At 41.0% G+C, this 19477-nt stretch overlaps 1 protein-coding gene across 1 annotated transcript in view; it reads right to left on the reverse strand.

The window, feature by feature from the left end:
- LOC124622861 (putative methyltransferase NSUN7) overlaps window positions 1–7651 on the reverse strand; it is a 160939-nt gene extending 153288 nt beyond the window's left edge. The window contains exons 1-2 of the mRNA XM_047148655.1: window positions 7550–7651; window positions 38–236 (exon numbers count right to left, since the gene is read on the reverse strand). Coding sequence (XP_047004611.1) covers window positions 38–236; window positions 7550–7651 — 301 coding nt within the window. The remainder of the gene's footprint in view (window positions 1–37; window positions 237–7549) is intronic.
- Window positions 7652–19477: the final 11826 nt, after the last annotated feature.

Genomic DNA, 19477 nt, shown 5'->3' on the forward strand with positions numbered 1-19477 from the left:
AATCTGTGTCGGCAAGCAGCGCTGTGCGGTGACTTACAGCGGAAGACGTCGTAGATGAGGGCGTAGACGCGTCGCATGTCCTCCTCGTCCTGGAAGTGCACGGGCAACGGCGGCGCGGCCAGCAGGCAGCCCGCCTTGGCGATGTCCTGCACGGGCCTTCCCGCGGGCCTGCGCTCGCGCGCCTCCGCCAGCGGCCGGCGGGTCGCCACCCCCGCACACCCCCACAGCGGCTGCGTCTCCGCGGGCGGCGCCATCACCACCGGGCTCGCCATCCTGCCACCATCGCACACAGTCTCATCTACATCTACATCTACATCTGCATACATACTCCGCGAGCCACCATGCGCTGCGTGGTGGACAATGTCTTGTATCACTGCTAGTTCCCTTCCCTGTTTCACTCGAAAATACATCGAGGGAAAAACGACTATGGATATGCTTTCGTACGAGCCGTAATTTATCTAATCTTGTCTGTGCGATCATTACGTGAGATGCACTCTGGTGGCAATAGAATTGACAGCTACAAGAATCTGACAATAATGCACAGTTTTCTCTCTCGCTGGGAAAGAAAACATCGTTCAAATATCTTTTGACCTGGTCAGGCGTTTGTTTACCAGATCTCGATGCTGTCACAAGGTCATTCGGGGCTTCAAAAAGAAATTATCGAATTCTCATTCCAAACTCACCAAAAGTGTACAACTATTGTGAAGCAGGTGGTCAGAGCGAAAAAAAAAACGTTTTGACCATCATACCCGAGGACGAGCATCTTGTTCATCTGATGATCTCAAAGCGCTCGACGGCACGGGTACAGTCGTGAGATGTATACGGTTTCGATGTCGGAAGAACTTTGTTAGAAGATTTTCAGATATAGTTCTCTCAAACGATTATGTTGTCAGTCTCCACTTGAGAAATAATATAACCAAGCTGCAATGACTAGTATATAATAAATTATTTTCGCCAAGGATTACCAAAGTACTGAAATATGCCTGATACAGGTCAGGATATTACGTGAAGAAATTTCATTCCCTTCAGGTGTATGGCGTAAGAAAAGTTACGTTTTAAACACTTATTTACATATTATCATTACTGTAATGAATCTATATCATAATAATCAGTTTCTCGTTACTTTAAGCTAACAAAATATACGTATTTGAAACGGTAAATTGAAAAAAGAAAAATGAATGTAAAAGTTAAAATAACAATACGTAAAACCAACATAAGTAAAATAAATAATCAGACTAATAATGAATCTTGAGATATTTTAATTAGGTATGTTGAAAATGCTCTGAAAACAGATGGTGTACAGTTTATTTTCCAAAAATGGTATTTCAGAACCCAGCTTTATTACACAAGTGTGTATGTAACTTGAAAGCTTCTTAATTTATGTTGTAACAAAGGTTTTCACTTTTCAAAATTGATTAATGTTGGTGAAGTATTCTGCAAAATTTTAATTTATTACAAAATTCGATTATGCGGTTTACATGAATGTTAAGTGCATCTTAATTTTTATGTCAGAAACATTTTTTATATATGATCGTTTAGAATATATTCCCTCCAAATCCAATATGACAAATTACCCTTTGGGGTATGTTTTACCCTCTAAAAGTGAAATTGGGCATTAACAAAAAAAACTTATTACATTATTTTGGCCCCACTACACATACACCAAATTTCATCAAGATCGTTTTGACACTTGGGAATGTTCCCTTGTGAGTCTTTTTAATGTCTTAACAATTTTACCTGTCTTGAAAATGGAAATTTGTGTTAATTTCCACCAGATAATATAACAGATAGACGGTTAAATACAGCACTGACAAGATTTGATTGTAGTTATGTGATCATGTTGTGTCTTGGAACACGTTTTGATATTTGAAAAAAACTTAATTTTCTGTAGTAATGTTTGTAATTTCAAAAAGACTGATGCACTTAAAAAGTGAATATCATCGTTGAAAAATGGAATATAAAATATATGAGACATCTACTGCAAAGCTGGCTACACGTGGAAGTCTGAAAAGTATATCAATGTACAACACTATCCTCCGCTACGTTTTTTGTAGTTGTGAGCCAGTGAGATTAGGTGACGAAGTTCTTCCTCCTTGATATCTCTAAAGCCTTGAGTCAGTATGCCACGCCACATGCTCATTTTTAGGTGAACTATACAGATATGGTATTAGGGGGAATGAAGTGAATCTAATTAAGCCACGCAGTCTCGGCCTTCTATCGATTTCGCCCCTCGATGACGATCTTTGTCTGGATAACTATGGAGGTACGCCTTTGGCGTCATCTCTGGGGACAAAAGTCGCGAAGCAGTAAGGTTTTGGGGAGTGAATGTGTGGTGTGTGGTGCAAGGAGCGAGTCAGCCAGAGGAGCGAGAGGCTTGGAGTTTGGATGGTACACGAGAGAACGAATCGGCTCCCGTGAAGGCGCAGAGTCTGATTTCGACTGTCGGTTATCGCATGTCCTGCGGAGCGATTTCTATAAGCGGGCATGCTATTTTGGAAAACATAATAGCGACTTGAAGGTTATTTGACCAGTTCGATGTTAGTGAAGGCAGTCCGGTCTCTTGCAGGCACAAGCAATGGAAGGACTGCGGCCATCCTGTCCAAGTTAAGTAATCAATTTAAGTAATTTCCATGTATGTCCTTACATGACGCTCTTCCCCTTCCAACCCCTTCCCCTCCCCTCTCCCCCCCCCCCCGGGTGAGGTTTATGCAATCACCATTCATAATTAATAACAACTCTTTAAAAGTCAGTTGGTTCCACCATTCATAATTAATAACAGCTCAATAATGTCATTTGGTTAAAGGCTGATCAGTGAATTGTGGCTAACTGTAGCTGCCAGTTCAGTAACTGTTGATTGCTTCTAAAATCCTGTACCTCTGCTGTCTACTGAGTGACAGTAGGTTAATAATTAATGGCGGATGTTAAAGGTCATTTAGTTAACAAACTGTCTGTTTTTAATTGTTTTTAAAATTCTGCACTTTTGATGTATAGTTGATGGCTGGTGGCTCATAATTGGTGGCAGTTGCTTAAAAGTCATTTTTCCAAAGTCCTTTCAGGTAATTTTACTGTTGTAAATGTAAATGTCGTCTGACTAGGGCCTCCCGTCGTGTAGACCGTTCGCTGGGTGCAAGTATTTCTATCTGACGCCACTTCGGCGACTTGCACGTCGATGAGGATGAAATGATGATGATTAGGACAACAGAACACCCAGTCCCTGAGCGGAGAAAATCTCCGACCCAGCCGGGAATCGAACCCGGATCCTTAGGATTGACATTCTGTCGGGCTGACCACTCAGCTACTGGAGGCGGACAATTTTACTGTTGATTGGTTTTAAAACTCGTTTGGCTTTATTAAAGACAACTTATATATTAGAAATGATGAACGCTGAAGCTGTTATGTGGGGACCCAAGTCCTTCCATTAGGGTGACCCGATCTCGTCTGTAGAAAACAAAGAACAAAACACGGAACCAAGATTCAAGGTAAACAATATGCTGGAAACTTTCCAATGTGATTTTCAAGTGGCAAGGCTCGATACTGGGTCAACTACTGTTTATATCATACGGGCATGATATAGGAGTGACAGTAAACGAAAAATTAAATATGTAAATACATTACACGTCACTTCTTGTAAGTAATAGCTCAATAAATGACTTAGAAATATGAGCAATCTGGGACACAGAAAGGGCAAATGAATATTTAAGTGAAAATACAGTCCTTATAGATTAACAGAAAACAAATTACATCAAAATACTTTAACAAGAATTGGGAGTAAAAATTACTAGGCTTGACAATAAACAGATTTACGATTTGAGAAAATTATATAGAAAAAATATCTTAAAAAATAAACAGCATTGTATTTCAACGCAGAAGGTGTAGATACCCTATTAAAGATGTACTATGGACTAAATGATCCACATTTATTGTATTGTATAGATGGATACTGACCGCATGGACCGAGGAATACAAGGATTCTTTAGCTGTGTTCGTGTGATACCATTATTACAGTGAATACGTATTACTTAACAATTACTATTTTCTCACATTATCGGTTTTCCTTATGTTATCCAGATAACAGCTTTACTTGGCAATCTTTATAATGACGAATCCATAAGGGTAACTGGAGGCCGCTCATGATACATTTCTTAAAGTTTTGCTCCGTAGCATTTTTACTGCTGTGAACTACATCATATTTTGTAAATCTATTAAATAGATTAAACAGTATAATGGTAGGACAGAGATGTCGAAGCCAAATTTCAAACTACACAACATTTCTAGGGCAGATGTGGACTCCGTCCGGTATTTATTGGTCGTGAAATGTAGACTAAAATTGAATAAGTTGCAGAAACGGAGTCAGCTAACGAGACGGGACCTGAATAAATTGAATGAACGACACATTACAGAGCATTTCAAAAGGAGCATTAGGTGACGACTGACTAAACTACTGGAGAGGAATACAATAGGAGATGGATGAGTAGCTTTAAGAGAGGAAATAGTGAAGACAACAGACAAAAAGACAAACCGAAGATCATGAATAACACACGAGCTATTGAATTTAATTGATGAAAGGAGATAATAAAAAATGCAGCTAATAAAACAAGAAAAAGAGAATACAGACTCTAAAGAATGGGACTGACAGAAAATACAAAACTGCAAATCTGGAACGGCTACAGGGGAAATGGAAAGTTGTACAAGTATACATGACTATGAGAAAGATAGATGCTGCGTATAGGAAAATTGAAGAAACCTTCGGAGTAAACAGAGCCAGATGTGTAAATATCGAGAGTTCAGACGGCAAACAAGTAGTAACCAAAGTAAGGAAGGCTGAAATGTGGAGGGAACCTACAGAAGGAATATAGACAGGAAACTAACTTGAAAACAGCATTACGTAAAGGGAAAAGGACACAGAGGAAGATGAGATGGGATATATAGTACAGATAGAAAAATTTCACAGAGTATTGGAAGACCAAAGTCGAAACAAGGCATCTGGAGTAGCCGACATTTCCTTGTTCATTTATTGAGACCCTTGGGAGAACATACACTATATGATCAAAAGTATCTGGACACCCCAAAAAACATACGTATTTCATATTAGGTGCATTGTGCTGCCATCTACTGCCAGGTACTCCATTTTAGCGACGCTCAGTAGTCATTAGACATCGTGAGAGAGTAGAATGGGGTGCACCGCGGAACTCAGGGATTTCGAACATCGTCAGGTGATTGGGTGTCACTTGTGTCATACGTCTGTACGCGAGATGTCCACACTTATAAACATCCCCAGGTCCATTGTTTCCGATGTGATAGTGAAGTGGAAATGTGAAGGGACACTTACAGCACAAAAGCGTACAGGGCGACTGACAGAGACCGCCGACAGTTGAAGAGGGTCGTAATGTGTAATAGGCAGACATCTATCCAGATCGTCACATAGGAATTCCAAACTGCATAAGGATCCACTGCAAGTACTATGACAGTTAGGCGGGAGGTAAGAAAACTTGGATTTCATGGTCGAGCGGCTGCTCATAAGCCACACATCACGCCGGTAAATGCCAAACGGCGCCTCGCTTGGTGTAAGGAGCGTGAACACTGGACGATTGAACAGTGGAAAAACGTTGTGTGGAATGACGAATCACGGTACACAATGTAGCGATCCGATAGCATGGTGTGGGTACGGCGAATGCCTAGTGAACGTCATCTGCCAGCGTGTGTACTGCCAACAGTAAAAGTCGGTGACAGTGGTGTTATGGTGTGGTCGTGTTTTCCATGTAGGAGGCTTGCACCCCTTGTTTTCCGTGGTACCATCACAGCACAGGCCTACATTAATGTTGTAAGCACGTACTTGCTTCCCACTGTTGAAGAGCAATTTGGGGATGGCAGTTGCGTCTTTCAATACGATCGAGCACCTGTTCATAATGCACGGCCTGTGACGGAGTGGTTACACCATAATAACATCCCTGTAATGGACTGGCCTGCACAGAGTCCTGACCTGAATCCTATAGAACACCTTTGGGATGTTTTGGAACGCCGACTTTGTGCCAGGCCTCACCGACCGACATCGATGCCTCTCCTCAGTGCAGCACTCCGCGAAGAATAGTCTGCCATTCCCCAAGAAATTTTCCAGCACCTGATTGAACGAATGCCTGCGAGAGTGGAAGCTGTCATCAAGGCTAAGGGTGGGTCAACACCACACTGAATTCCAGCATTACTTGTAAGTCGTTTTAGTCAGGTGTCCGGATGCTTCTGATCACATAATGTGTCATGACAAAAGTATTCCAGCTGACACGCAAGATATATGAGACATGTTAGATATCCTCCAATTTTCAAAAAATATAGTAAATTCAAGACCAAAAAAGGCGGTGTACATATGTGTGAATAAGACTTAACCATCAATTTAATAACTGTTGGCTGCAAAAATACTGACGAGTTATTTAATGAAGAAACACAGACCATAAACGATTCACACAAGATAAAAATAGCAGCTTATGAAATGGGGTGCTTTAGAAGAATGCTGAAGGTTAGATGTGTATATCAGATAACTAACGAGGTACTGAATCGAATTAGGGAAAAAAGAAATGTAAGGCACAACTTGATTAAAAGAAAGGATTGGTTGACAGGACACATTCTGAGGCACCGTGCAATAGTTAATTTGCTACAGGAGAACGGCGTGTTGGGAGTAACGTGTAGAGGGAGACCAAGAGATGAATACACTTGACAGGTTCAAATAGATTCAAGCTGCAATACTTATGCAGAGAGGAAGAGACTTACATAGAATAGAGTGGCGTCAAGAGTTTCTTCAAATCAGTTCTCGGACTGAAGACCACAACAACAACATGAATTAATCGTTTTTTATACCATTTCCGGCCAACTAAGGACAACGTCAAGATAACTGTTTACGTCTTTCTTTCATTTTTCTCAAAAACTCTTTCATTTTCGAAGAACGAGAGCTTTTCCTCTTATCTGACCATTTTATTCCAACTGTTTTTCCGTTTCTTCTATTTCCTTTAGCTTCCTGAAAACTTTTGAATTTATTGACTTCTAGTCTGAAATTGTCTGCGTTGAGCAAGATCTCTTGGCAACCTACATTTCTTTTAAGTCCATTTTTTACCCGCCCCCCACGCATTTTCTTTGTTTGTCTTGCTTTTTTCGAAGAATGTGTTGATCTTCTTTGTTAATAAGTCTTCCTTCGTTTTCTCTACTTGCCGATCTTTACGAAGTCCATAGAGTGTAACGCATCTTTCCCTCATCTCATTTGTTATTTTAGGGCAGAATGATTATATTTCCTTATTTGGTCCCTAAAACTAGTTGCCATTTTTGTTCTTGATCGAATCTAATATTGTTAGTAAGATACTTCTTTCTTTATTTTCTAAATCTTCTGATGACATTTTGCATCCAGCTAAAAGTAATGTTTTCGGCTTGTAGAATTCCGTTTTTACATGTGTATTGTAATGCCTTAAGTAACATCCTTAGAAAAGCAATTATCTTTTACAGATTTCTCTCTTTCGCGCACGCTCTTTTCATTTTTTTTATTTCTGATATTAATTGGTTCATTTCTCACTTTTTTGCTGGTATTTTCAACCAGATACTTAAAGGCGTCTGTTTTCTTGATGTTGCCATACTTGGTTTTTAAAATTCTTGGTGAAATACTTTCATTAGTCATGTACTCTGTGTTTTCAATAGGTATTTGCAGACCTGCCTTTTCAGCTGCCTCGTTCAGGGGGTTTCACAGTATCGTACGGCATTGACGGTTTCACTCACCTCTGAGAAGGAACTCAACAAGCAGACAACGACGCAAAAAAGGGCCCTTATCTGGCTCCCTATACAATCTGAAAGGGAGTAGAAGTTTTTCGAAGAAATTAAACTTTATATACTGTGTTTGTTAGAGCTATTTACTTATTTCCAGAGTTTTACTGTGTACTGCAAGTTCCTTAAAGTTTTTGTGGAGGGATCCTTTGTCTATAGAATCATACGCCTTTTTAAAATCAACAAATATTAACACCATATTTTGATATTTTCATGTGCCTTATAATTTAAGGTTTCGAATTTGCTTTTGACTGGGTCTGCTACTTGGTTCTCTTAAAATTGTTTATATAGAAGAATATTTAACATGTCAAGAAGAACTTTCAATAAAATTTTATATTCTAAACATAGTAATTAAATACACCTAATTCATTACATTTGCTTATACATTTATAAGTAATATGTTTCGTTACAATGACGATCACTGTTTACTCCTCTGCAATTATCTCTGTTTTTGAAACCTTTATATTTCTTTCGTGTAAGGATTTAGAACCGTATTGTATTTCGGTTATTTTCATCCCCCTAAAGCAATTTTCTTGAAAATGAACTGTAGTCAGAAACTATCAGCAATGACATAAAGGGACAAAAAGAATGTTTGCTACTGTGATCTTAGTTTTTGTTCATAAGAGTTATCAGAATCGGAAAATGTCAACGGCTGTGGTTGCCAGTATAAACAAATTATTACCAAAGGCTCAAAAATCTAAGGAAGCAATTATCGCTGACCCGCGCTGCACGGCCTAGAAGAATTTGAGCCATAGTAATGCGGCGGAAATGGGGATTAGCTAATGCTGGTTTGTGTCGCCTATATATGCCTTTTCAATAGTGATATTGAAGATACAATCTAAGATAAAAAAAGACACATCACGAAGGAATTATCCGAACGGGACGGAAATCGCTAGACGTGACATACAAGTATAGATATACAAATGGTCACAATTTCAGCAAAAATGGATGGTTTATTCAAGAGTAAGAGTTCCATAAATTGAACAAGTCAATAACGCGTTGATCGACCTCTGGCTTTTATGCAAGCAGGTATTCGGCTTGGCGTTGATTGATAAGAGTTTTTGGATGCCCTCCTGAGGGATAACGTGCCAAATTCAGTCCAACTGGAGCGTCAGATAGACAAAATCACGAGATGGTTGGAGGACCATGTACACAATGCTCCAAACGGTCTCAGTTAGGGAGAGATCCGGCAACCTTACTGGTCAAAGTACGGTTTCCCAAGCACGAAAACAAGCAGCAGAAGCTCTCGTAGTATCCAGGTGAGCATTATCTTGCAGAAATGTAAGCCTAGGATGGCTTGCCATGAAGGGCAAGAAAATAGGGTATAGATATCGTTGACGTACCATTGTCACGGATGCTAACCAAGTGGGTCCTGCTACGGAATAAAATGGAACCACAGACCATCAGTTTGGTTGTCGGGCCCTATGGTGAATAACAGTCACGTTGATACCCACCCGCTTGCCAGGGAATCTCCAGACACGTCTTTGCCGGTCATGAGGGCTCATTTCGAAGCGGGATTCATCACAGAAGACAATTCTACTCCAGCCAATGCGATTACAGGCCAAAGACATATCTGGAGTCGCCCCGGAGAACGGTTGGATACCAACATGACTGTAGCCAGACAACAAGGCCTGATGGTCTGTGGTTTCATTTCATATCATAGCAGGACTCATTTGGTTGCCATCCACGGCGACCTTTCAGCACAGCGGTACGTCGGCGATATTCTACGCCCCGTTTTGTCACCCTTCATGGCAAGCCATCCCCACCTAACATTTCAGCAAGATGATGCTTGCTAAAATACGGCAACAGTTTCTACCGCTTGTCTTCGTGCTTGTCAAACCCTAGAGCGTGGCCAGCAAGACTGCTGGTTCTCTCCCAAATTGAGAACATTTGGAGCACTATAGGCAGGGCCCTCCAACCATCTCGAGTTTTGACAATCTGACGCTCCAATTGAACAAAATTTGGCACGATATCCCTAAGCAGAACATCCAACAAATCTATCAATCAATTCCAAGTCGAATAACTGCTTGCATCGAGGACAGATATGGACGAACGCGTTATTACTTGGTCAATTTGTGAAGCTCTTTCTCTTGAGCCGGCATGGTAGCTCAGCGTGTTCGGTCACAGAGTTAGCTGCCCTCTGTAATAAAAAAACTGAGTTAATTCGATCACCGACGAACTTAAACGGGTGTCTTACGACGACCGCCACGAGCAGATGCAACGAACGAAAGCGAACAAAATGAGATTAAAAAAAAAATAAGTGGTTAGCGTGACGGATTGCCGTCCTACGGGCCCGGGTTCATTTCCCGGCCTGGTCGGGAATTTTCTCCGCTCAGGTAGTGGGTGTTGTGTTGTCTTTATCATCATTTTATTCCCATCCGGCGCGCAGGTCGCCCAATGTGGAGTCGAATGTAATAAGACCTGCACCAAGGCGGCCGGACCTGTCCCGTAATGGGCCTCCCGGCCAATGACACCAAACGCTCATTTTTTGCGACTTCCCAAACAAACACTGATCAGCGTGAGTTTAAATTCATTCTGAATGTCTCATTACAGACACAAAGTGGAATTTTATGTGCCCTGAGGGAGCACGCAATAGCCCAGGGAGCAATTTTCACCTGAGATGAATCTCTTTTTTTTTTTAACTGAATAACTACAGAACTATTAAGATAAGGTGTGTGAATAGTCTTATGCCTGGATCGGAACGTTTACTGAAGTTTTAATTACACGACCTAGTTGATGCTAGTGGTAGCAACAATCATGTACTGTGTTTTCGGTAACTAAGCACATTTAAGCATTTATGTTTTTCATATATTACTATAAATAGCTAAAAAGGTATAGGGCAAGCAATGTCTTTATTTCTGCTTATTCTATTTTACACTTGGATAAGGGCAAACTCCGCCGAAATCGACAATCAGTTACGGAAGAGATAATCTAGAATGTTCGCTTTACGAAAGAACGTATAATACGCTACAATTTTTTTTGCAGATGACTGTTACCTAATCAGTCAGACGAGGAACCATTTTATAACGTGTACCAGTTAAATCAGGTGATTCTGATCAATATGGATTAGGAAATGACACATTGAAAGTAGTGAATGAGTTTAGCTGTTTGGACAGCAAAATAAATGGGAAGAATTTACTTGAAAGGATATAAAGTCCAAAATGGTGATAGCATGAAAAGCTTTACCGAAAAAGAAAAATTTCTTAACGGTGAAAATAAGCTGTTATGTTAGAAAAACTTTTCTGATGGTGTTTGACTGGAGAGTGCCATTATACGCAAGTGTAATATGGACGATAAAAATTTCAGTCAAGAAAAAAATATAAGCTTTTGAAATGCGAGCCCACAGAAGAATGTTGAAAAGTGGTTGAGTAGATGGAATAACTTATGAGAAGATGAAGAGCTGAAAAGGAAAAAGTAAAATCGTGAACAACCGAACGAAATGATTGGATATGTTGACAGAATACATACTGAGGTATCAAACAACAATCAGTTTGATAATAGAGAGAAATGTGGGGCCGGCCGCTGAGACCGAGCGGTTATAGGCGCTTCAGTCTGGAACCGCGTGACCGCTGCGGTCGCAGGTTCGAATCCTGCCTCTCGCATGGATGTGTGTGATGTCCTTAGGTTAGTAAGGTTTAAGTAGTTCTAAGTTCTAGGGGACTGATGACCACCGATGTTAAGTCCCATAGTGCTCAGAGCCATTTGAACCATTTGTTGTCACAGAGAAGGAGGAGTTCTTTGCATTTTTGTAGCGACGAACACGCTTAAGTTTTTTCTTCAGTTTCCTGAAGGTAACAAAATACACATCAGAGTTGATCGTTGAATGTGGGGCTTTGAACTTTTTGTTCGGAGGAGAGGTGATGTGACTCCATGGATTACTATTTTGTATCCGGTTCGAAGTGATGAATCTATGTTTCATCGCCTGTGACGACATTCCGCAAAAAAATTGTCCTGGCTAGCCTCGCAACGCTCAGGCAATTCCACACAGACGGTCTTTCGTAGCTACTTATAGTCTGCTGTTAGGCGGCGAGGAACCTAGCGGGCAAACAGCTTTGAATGCCTCAACTGGTGGACGAGTGTGCCAGCACCACCAACAGAGATGTACAATCGTGCAGCGAGGTATTTGTTTGCGATCCGTCGGTCACTTTGAATGAGTTTGTCCGCACGTTCCAACATTGCAGGAGCCATTACTATGTGCTTCTGGTTAGCATGCGGGAGGACGGACAGATTTCGGCGGCCTTGTTGCGATGATGACATATGTCTCTCCCAACGACTCACCGTGATTTTGTTCTTTACCGGGTCTCCACAGACATTTTGCAAGCACATATGAACATCTGCGAAGTTCTACTTTTCCGCCAAAAGAAACTCGATGTCAACTCTCTGCTTGGACCGCATCTCGGTTATAGCCGCCGTTAAGAATGCCACGTATAGAGCTGTCAAATGTCGGAATTTTATGAAACTACATGGGCTGAAACGGGAATATTCTACGGTGTCCCACAGCAAATACTGCATTTTTCCAACCGAAATTGGCCGAGAAAAAATGTGTTGCATTACGTATTGAACACCCGTCGTAGATTTCTTTTGTTACGAAGAGGTGAAATAATTTTTACAGGATAGAATAGTGTGCAGCGCTGCATCAAACCTGTCTTCTGGCTGAACAGATCAACTAATATATAATCTTAACATCCGTTTACCGTAAACTAAAGTAAGTGCAGGATTACTTTGTACACTTCTTAATTGCTTGGATAATATGTACAGTGCATTCCAGACAGGAGCTAGTGTTACGTTATGTTATGTTATGTTAACCGGGGTCCTAGAAACGACGGAGAGGCTCCGTCCCCGTCGTAGCCGCAGTGGTTCGCAACCCCACGACGACTACCGCAGTCCACTTCACCCCTCCGCCGCCCCACACCGAACCCAGGGTTATTGTGCGGTTCGGCCCCCGGTGGAGCCCCCAGGGAACGTGTCACACCGGACGAGTGTAACCCCTATGTTTACGTGGTAGAGTAATGGTGGTGTACGCGTACGTGGAGCACTTTTTTGCGCAGCAATCGCCGACATAGTATAGCTGAGGCGGAATAAGGGCAACCAACCCGCATTTGCCGAGGCAAATGGAAAACCACCTAAAAACCATACACAGACTGGCCGGCTCACCGGACCTCGACACAAATCCGCCGGGCGGATTCGTGCCGGGGAGTGGCGCTTCTACCCACCCGGAGGGAGCTAGTGTAGTAAAATTATTTAACAGTGATGGTGCAGTATACTGTAGGTGATAGGTTCCATGACGCAGAATGGTTTTCATTTTATTTTTCGACGCCACAATAAAAGCGATAGCATACTGGCTGATGTAAACAATTTTATGTAGCCTAATAATGATCGGTTGGTCAAAACCGGTGATGAATAAAGCTATATCTCAGCATCAGCTCTTGGCGGTTCTAAAATAGGACTTTTTTCAAATATTTGTCACTTTTTTCTTCCACTAGTAAAGAGTTTCTGGATTCTTGTATTTGGTGGATACTCCCTCTCGCTGTCCCCCCTCCCTCCCCCCTCCTTTCTATATATAACTTTCTATCAGCCCGGCTTTCAAGGTACTAAGATGTCTACGATTTTAACAATAATAATAATAATAAAAGATACAAAAATATTGTAATATACTAGTTTGTTTACATGACTGCGTATTACATCGCTTTAGTATAACGCCCAAGAAATTACAATTTACAGAAGCGTATGAAAAGTATTCATTCGAAAATTTGAGAACTCATGTGTTATGCAAGTGATTTAAGAACTATAATAGCAACAACTTTTCATAACTTTGACAGCTTCGTAACATACACAACATAAAATCTAAGTGTGCGCGCACCATTATCAATTTTTTAGGAAGCACTACAGTTATGAACAAAGGTCTGCGGACTATTATTACGCGGCGCGTTAACGATAGGAATGCTGTCTCTTGCAGTACTTTCAATCTCCATTTAGGAAATCAGTTCTTCAGTTTTTTTTTCTCTCCTCGGAGGGGCCAACTAAGGACCCCGTGTCAATTTCAATTCTTTATTTGTTTTCTCTTCTTTTTTTCACCTCTCATCTATTCACTATGTTTTGTCTTTCTGTCCTCTGATAAATTCAGACCAGTTTCTTTCACTTTTCCATCCTGGCATCTTTACATGTTCAATTCTTTTTCGCTTATCACTTTTCTTTCAAATGAAACTGTATGGTACTGTAGACTTTTTCATGTCTCAAACATCTATGATGTATGTATGCATACTGAAGTGCCAAATGAAAATTTGTACCAAGATAAGAATTATAAGCCAGGTTTCCTGATCACTAGGCAGATGCGATAACCACTATTCCACCCTGACACAGTGGGTTTGCACAACTCCACGGAATACCATAGCACGTTTCCCTTCTCAGTCCAATTTCTCATTCACGTCGCACTCCATAAAAGCATTGAAAAGGCCCTCCAACTGCATTGTAACACCACTCCCAACTAACGAAACGAGGGATCCTGCCTGAAATCTAGGCATAGGTACTTCAACCAAATGAAACTTTATGGGGCACTCTGCGTAGCCGCGCGGTTTGAAGCGCCTCGTCACGGTTCGCGCGGCTCCCCCCGTCGGAGGTTCGAGTCCTCCCTTGTGTGTATTATCCTTAGCGTAAGTTAGTTTAAGTTAGATTAAGTAGTGTGTAAGTCTTCTTTTGTCTTAAATTTTCATTTGTTTTCTATGTTCAATGAATTTCATTATCACTTCGTAATTTCCAACCTTCCACAATTTTTCATGGGCCTAACATTCTGCTAATGATTCGCCTTTCTAGTGTTTGTAATTTATCTAAATCATAGTTTAATGGTAGACATTCGGTTGCATATAGACATTCTGGCTTCACTACTGTATTGTAATGTCTTATTTTAGCATTTCTAGACAGGAATTTTTTGTTGTAGGACTCATAAGTTACACCATACACCTTTCTCAGCTTATGGTGCCTTTCCTTCACAGCAGTTTTATCCAAACCACTTTCTTGGATTATCTCCCCAAGAAACTTCAATTTTTCACCTTTCAAATTTGGACGACATATGTTTTCAGAGATTTTGGTGCACTTTTAAAATTTGTAAATCATTTGTTTTTTCTTCTACAGAAATTCTTAAGCTGGTGCTACTAGCTATTTCGTCCATAAGATTAATTTATCTTGCAGCGGGTGGCAAATTATCAGAAAGTATGGGAAGGAACCTGCAAATGCGAGACAGTTTATTTCAATGTTTTTGTTTCTTCTTCACAGCCTTGTTGGTGAAATCACATTCACTCAACTTCTCATTCAAAATTGTAATTGCTTTTTCTAGGACACAATTACAAAGAACTGGGGATAGATCATCTCTTTGCCGTACACCTGTGTTTTATTTCGAAGGTCTGAGATATTTCTCCCGTAAATTTCACTATAGATACGATGCCTGTATTTGTTTCGCGAATAGATTTGCTAATTTAGACTTAACATCAAATTCTGTATTATTTCTCTGTATAGCCTGTTAATGGAATCAAAGGCCTTTTTGAAATCAACACATATTTTTTTATTTTGTGGTCTTTCTTTACACAGCTTCTGTCTTTCTTTACACAGCTTCCTGTGGTTTTGCCGGTTCTACTTTTAGACTCACGAACCGAATCGGATCTGTGGTTGACATCAGGTTCTGTCAGCGTGTGCGCCTTTACCTTGCTGGAACTTGACTGACATAGGATCACGACCCCGTCCGTGGGGGCAAGTCCGCAGACAGGCAATTGGAAAGTAACCTGTATTAGACGTGGTTTCTAATTTCTAAAAAAGCGATTTCCGAGACGCTTAGATTCCATGTAACTTTATCCTACGAAAGTTACTTGTGATATCTGGAAATTTATAGGCATATCAAAATGGATCCGCACCTGGATCTACCCCAACGTCCTTGTAGTGAGACAACTCAGGGATGGTTTTGATGTCCATGCCAGACGGTAATAACGACGCCAAAATGACAAAAAGCCGTGAGTACCTTTCGATATTCTGTCGTCCTAGGCAAACTTGAAATCAGTTAATCAGACTGGAGCTCATATTGTGGCTAAGTTTGGCCGGGCCTTTAACAGAGCTTCGTCACGCAAGAGCCTGGCGGCCAGGGGAGCTACAAAGTCACCTGCCACCGGCCGTGACCTGCACCTCAACTTAGCTCTGATAACTTCTGGAGCACCACCTCTACCCGATAACTTCGATTGTTTCCGGCTCACCTGTTGTTCTCACTATCGTGATGCTTTTTTAATGGCCTCACGCCCATTATGCGAAGTTCATCAGCAACCACTCGACAATAAGCAGGGGACAACACCTCTCTTTCTTTATTGTATGCTATTGAATCTACAGTGCATTCACAAACTATTCAGCTACACTGGTGGCTGTTAAAATTGCAACACTATGAATAGGGCCTGCAACAAACGTAAATTGACACGAAGTGTGTTACATGCTTGTTAAGTGCAAATGATTAGCATTTCAGCGCAATCGCACAATGTAATTAAGAGTAACGTGAGGTTCATTCTGTGTACCGGGTGTCCGAGGGGAAATTCCCTACTTCCGAATGTTTTAGAGATAGAACATATTTAATGTGCATTTGTTTTCCGGGGCGCGGGTTCCCCCGTTGGAGGTTCGAGTCCTCCCTCGGGCATAGGTGTGTGTGTTATCCTTAGTGTATGTTAGTATAAGTTAGATTAAGTAGTGTGTTAGCTTAGCGACCGGTGACAGCAGCAGTTTGGTCCCACAGAACTTACCACAAATTTCCAAATTTTGTTTATTTTGTTTTTCGGGTAGACGTGATCGAAAAACCTGTCTTACCCACGCAGCCCCTTTGACGATTTATTCTAACCCTATTTGCCTTGCTGCTTTCAGCCTCTTTGTTCAGGGTATGTTCTGCCATTAAACTAGTCCGTTGTACGCGCAGTTGTCCATAGCGTGTTGTGAGCGAAGTAGTCGGAGGGACTGAGAGTGTATCAGAGAGAAGCGTCGGTTACGTGTGTTTGTACACGCGCTGGCTAAAATACCACGCATCCACACTAATGAAGAATATGCAGATATAGTGTATGTTTATGGCTTTTGAGATGTTAATGCTCCTGCTGGTGTCGAAGAATACCGTCTGCTCTTTCCGACACATCGAATTCCTGATCGTAGAGAGTTTACCAGTGTTTCGGCACGTTGAGTGAAACAGATATTTTTCCAAATTTGCATGTTTCTTCTGAACGTGTAGTTCATCAGCCTCCGCAGGAACAGCAACATGTTGTCGAGACGGTGCAGTGTAGTCCCACACCAGCACTGGCGACTTTCTGCACGTATCAAAGTCCCACGAACGCGTGTATGGCGGACTTTACACGTGGAAACTACAAGCCAACGCTGCAGCGTGTCCACAAGTTTCACATTTGCAACAACGCCACACGAATTGAATTTTGCATTGGTTAAACGCCAATCGTCATTTGGTTCCATCAAAACTATTCACTTATGAAGCCATATTTACACGGAGTGAAATGCGCAACACCCGTAATAACCATCGATGATCGCAGTGAAATCCACGCGCTACAGTGGAAACCAATTTCCAAGTTAGTTTTTCGATCAATGTTTGGTGCAGAATGATCCGTAACAGATCGACAGGTCCAATCATTTTAGAAGAGTGAAGGGAACAGGATTACTTGAATTTTTTTATAATTCGTTTACTGAGCACCTCGCGAACGTTCCTTTGGCCACGCGGCCTGCAATGTACTTCCAGGGTGACGGAGCGCGTCCACATCCTACCGGGCGTGTATGGGAACATCTCAGCTGCTCTTAGCTTAATCGGTGGTTGGGAGTCGTATAGAATTAACTGACCACGAACACAGTTAGACCTTACGCTATTAGATTCTTGTTTATGGGGTTGGATGGAGTCCGAGGTGTACAAATAAAAAATGAATACATGGGATAAATTGCTTGGTTGCATAATTAACCCTTCTACAATCATTAGCGAACATACAGAGGCACTCAGACAAGGAAGAGTGCACAAATGTACTGATGTTGACGGTGTGGTATTCGAAAATTTATTGTGAGCTGAACAATAGCTGTAATGTGACGTGTACGTTAATGCTTAGTAGTGTATGTTAAAAATACGTATTTTTCAATTGATAGTTTGTACACACATGTTGCAATGTTTACTAATAGTTTGAGATAAATTGAAACTAGATCTCTTTGGCCGTTCCTGAGAAAAATGAGCATTAACAGACGGACAGTCCGATGGACGGACAACAAATGGCAAAAGAAACGTTTGTTATGTAATATACTTACAAATGAACAATTTTCGAATTTTTTCCTTTACCTTTACTGTAAATCTTTGATTACTGCCAAATTTCATGATTATATGATTCTAGGTCAACGGGAAGTACCCTAATAGTTCTAATGAAAGAGTTTGCGAGTATCAAAATATCTGATGTAAATGGCCTTATCATTTGATTGCATTGACTTATAAGCTTACATTTTTCACACCACCAAGGAACCCTAGACCTTAGTATTTGTCATAAATTTCAGTTTCGTACCTCTACCTGCTCCTGAGAGGTTTCGTGCGCCTTCTAAAAAAGCGATTTCCGGGACGCTTAGATTCCATGTAACTTTATCCTACGAAAGTTACTTGTGATATCTGGAAATCTGTCGGACAGACTGACGAACTACGAAGTGACTACGACGTTTGCTTTTCTACCGTTTAAGCCATGGAACCCTAAAAGGAAAATAAGAGAAATAGCACTACCGCAGACTTGTAACAACATTCGGTAATATCCAGCATTTTACTCAGCATTTCACAACAAATATTTTAAAAACTATACAGTTAGATATCTCTCATGACATGATGTCATCCATTATCAAAATCTGCTGCTGACCAGCCATGTAACTCATAAAGATATGAGGCCGTTAATAATCTCGTTGTTGAGCGCCACAAACCCACAAACATGCATACGTTATACTGTGTTTTAACCAGCTTTCGATATAAATATCGTTCATTCAAAGCATGATGCAGTGGTATCTGCTTTGTAAAGAGGAACATTAGCAGAAAAGACTCGATTCTAACTTGTTACCATAGTGTGGTAAGAATATTATTGTGTATAGTGCTTTCACAACTGCTGTGTTAATTTTAACACCGAACAAAACTAGTGGTCTGGTCTCACAAAGTAGGAAACAGGTCCATCAGCCCTACCTCACATCATCACCCACAAATTTTATTGTCATTATAGTAAAAGCAAGAAATACGGATTGTCAGAATACCACAATATATACACAAATCAGAAAACCACAAAATTCGCCACGGTTCATTACTCTTTGTAATCAGAAAAACAGCCACAAGTAATTCAGTCTAAAACCCAAGAGGACTTGCCTGACGTCTGATTCCTCAACAAACTTAAGCAACTAAAGTAATACTAGCTTGTCATTAATGAAACGTCGAAGAGGGCACTGAAGAGTTGTCTAAAGTTTTATGTGATGTTCTTACCTAAATATATGAAGTACATCTTCATCTATTCTATATCTATACTCAACATGTTACCTTATATTGTGTGGCGGAGGGTACTTCTGGTAACACTATTTTTCCGCTTCCCTGTCTCAGTCGGTAATGGGTCGAGGGAAAAATGACCGTATGTAAACGACAGTGAAAGGTATACTTTCTCCGATTTTTTCGGCGTGA

The sequence above is a fragment of the Schistocerca americana genome, chromosome 7, assembly GCF_021461395.2.
Source record: "Schistocerca americana isolate TAMUIC-IGC-003095 chromosome 7, iqSchAmer2.1, whole genome shotgun sequence".
Taxonomy (NCBI): domain Eukaryota; kingdom Metazoa; phylum Arthropoda; class Insecta; order Orthoptera; family Acrididae; genus Schistocerca; species Schistocerca americana.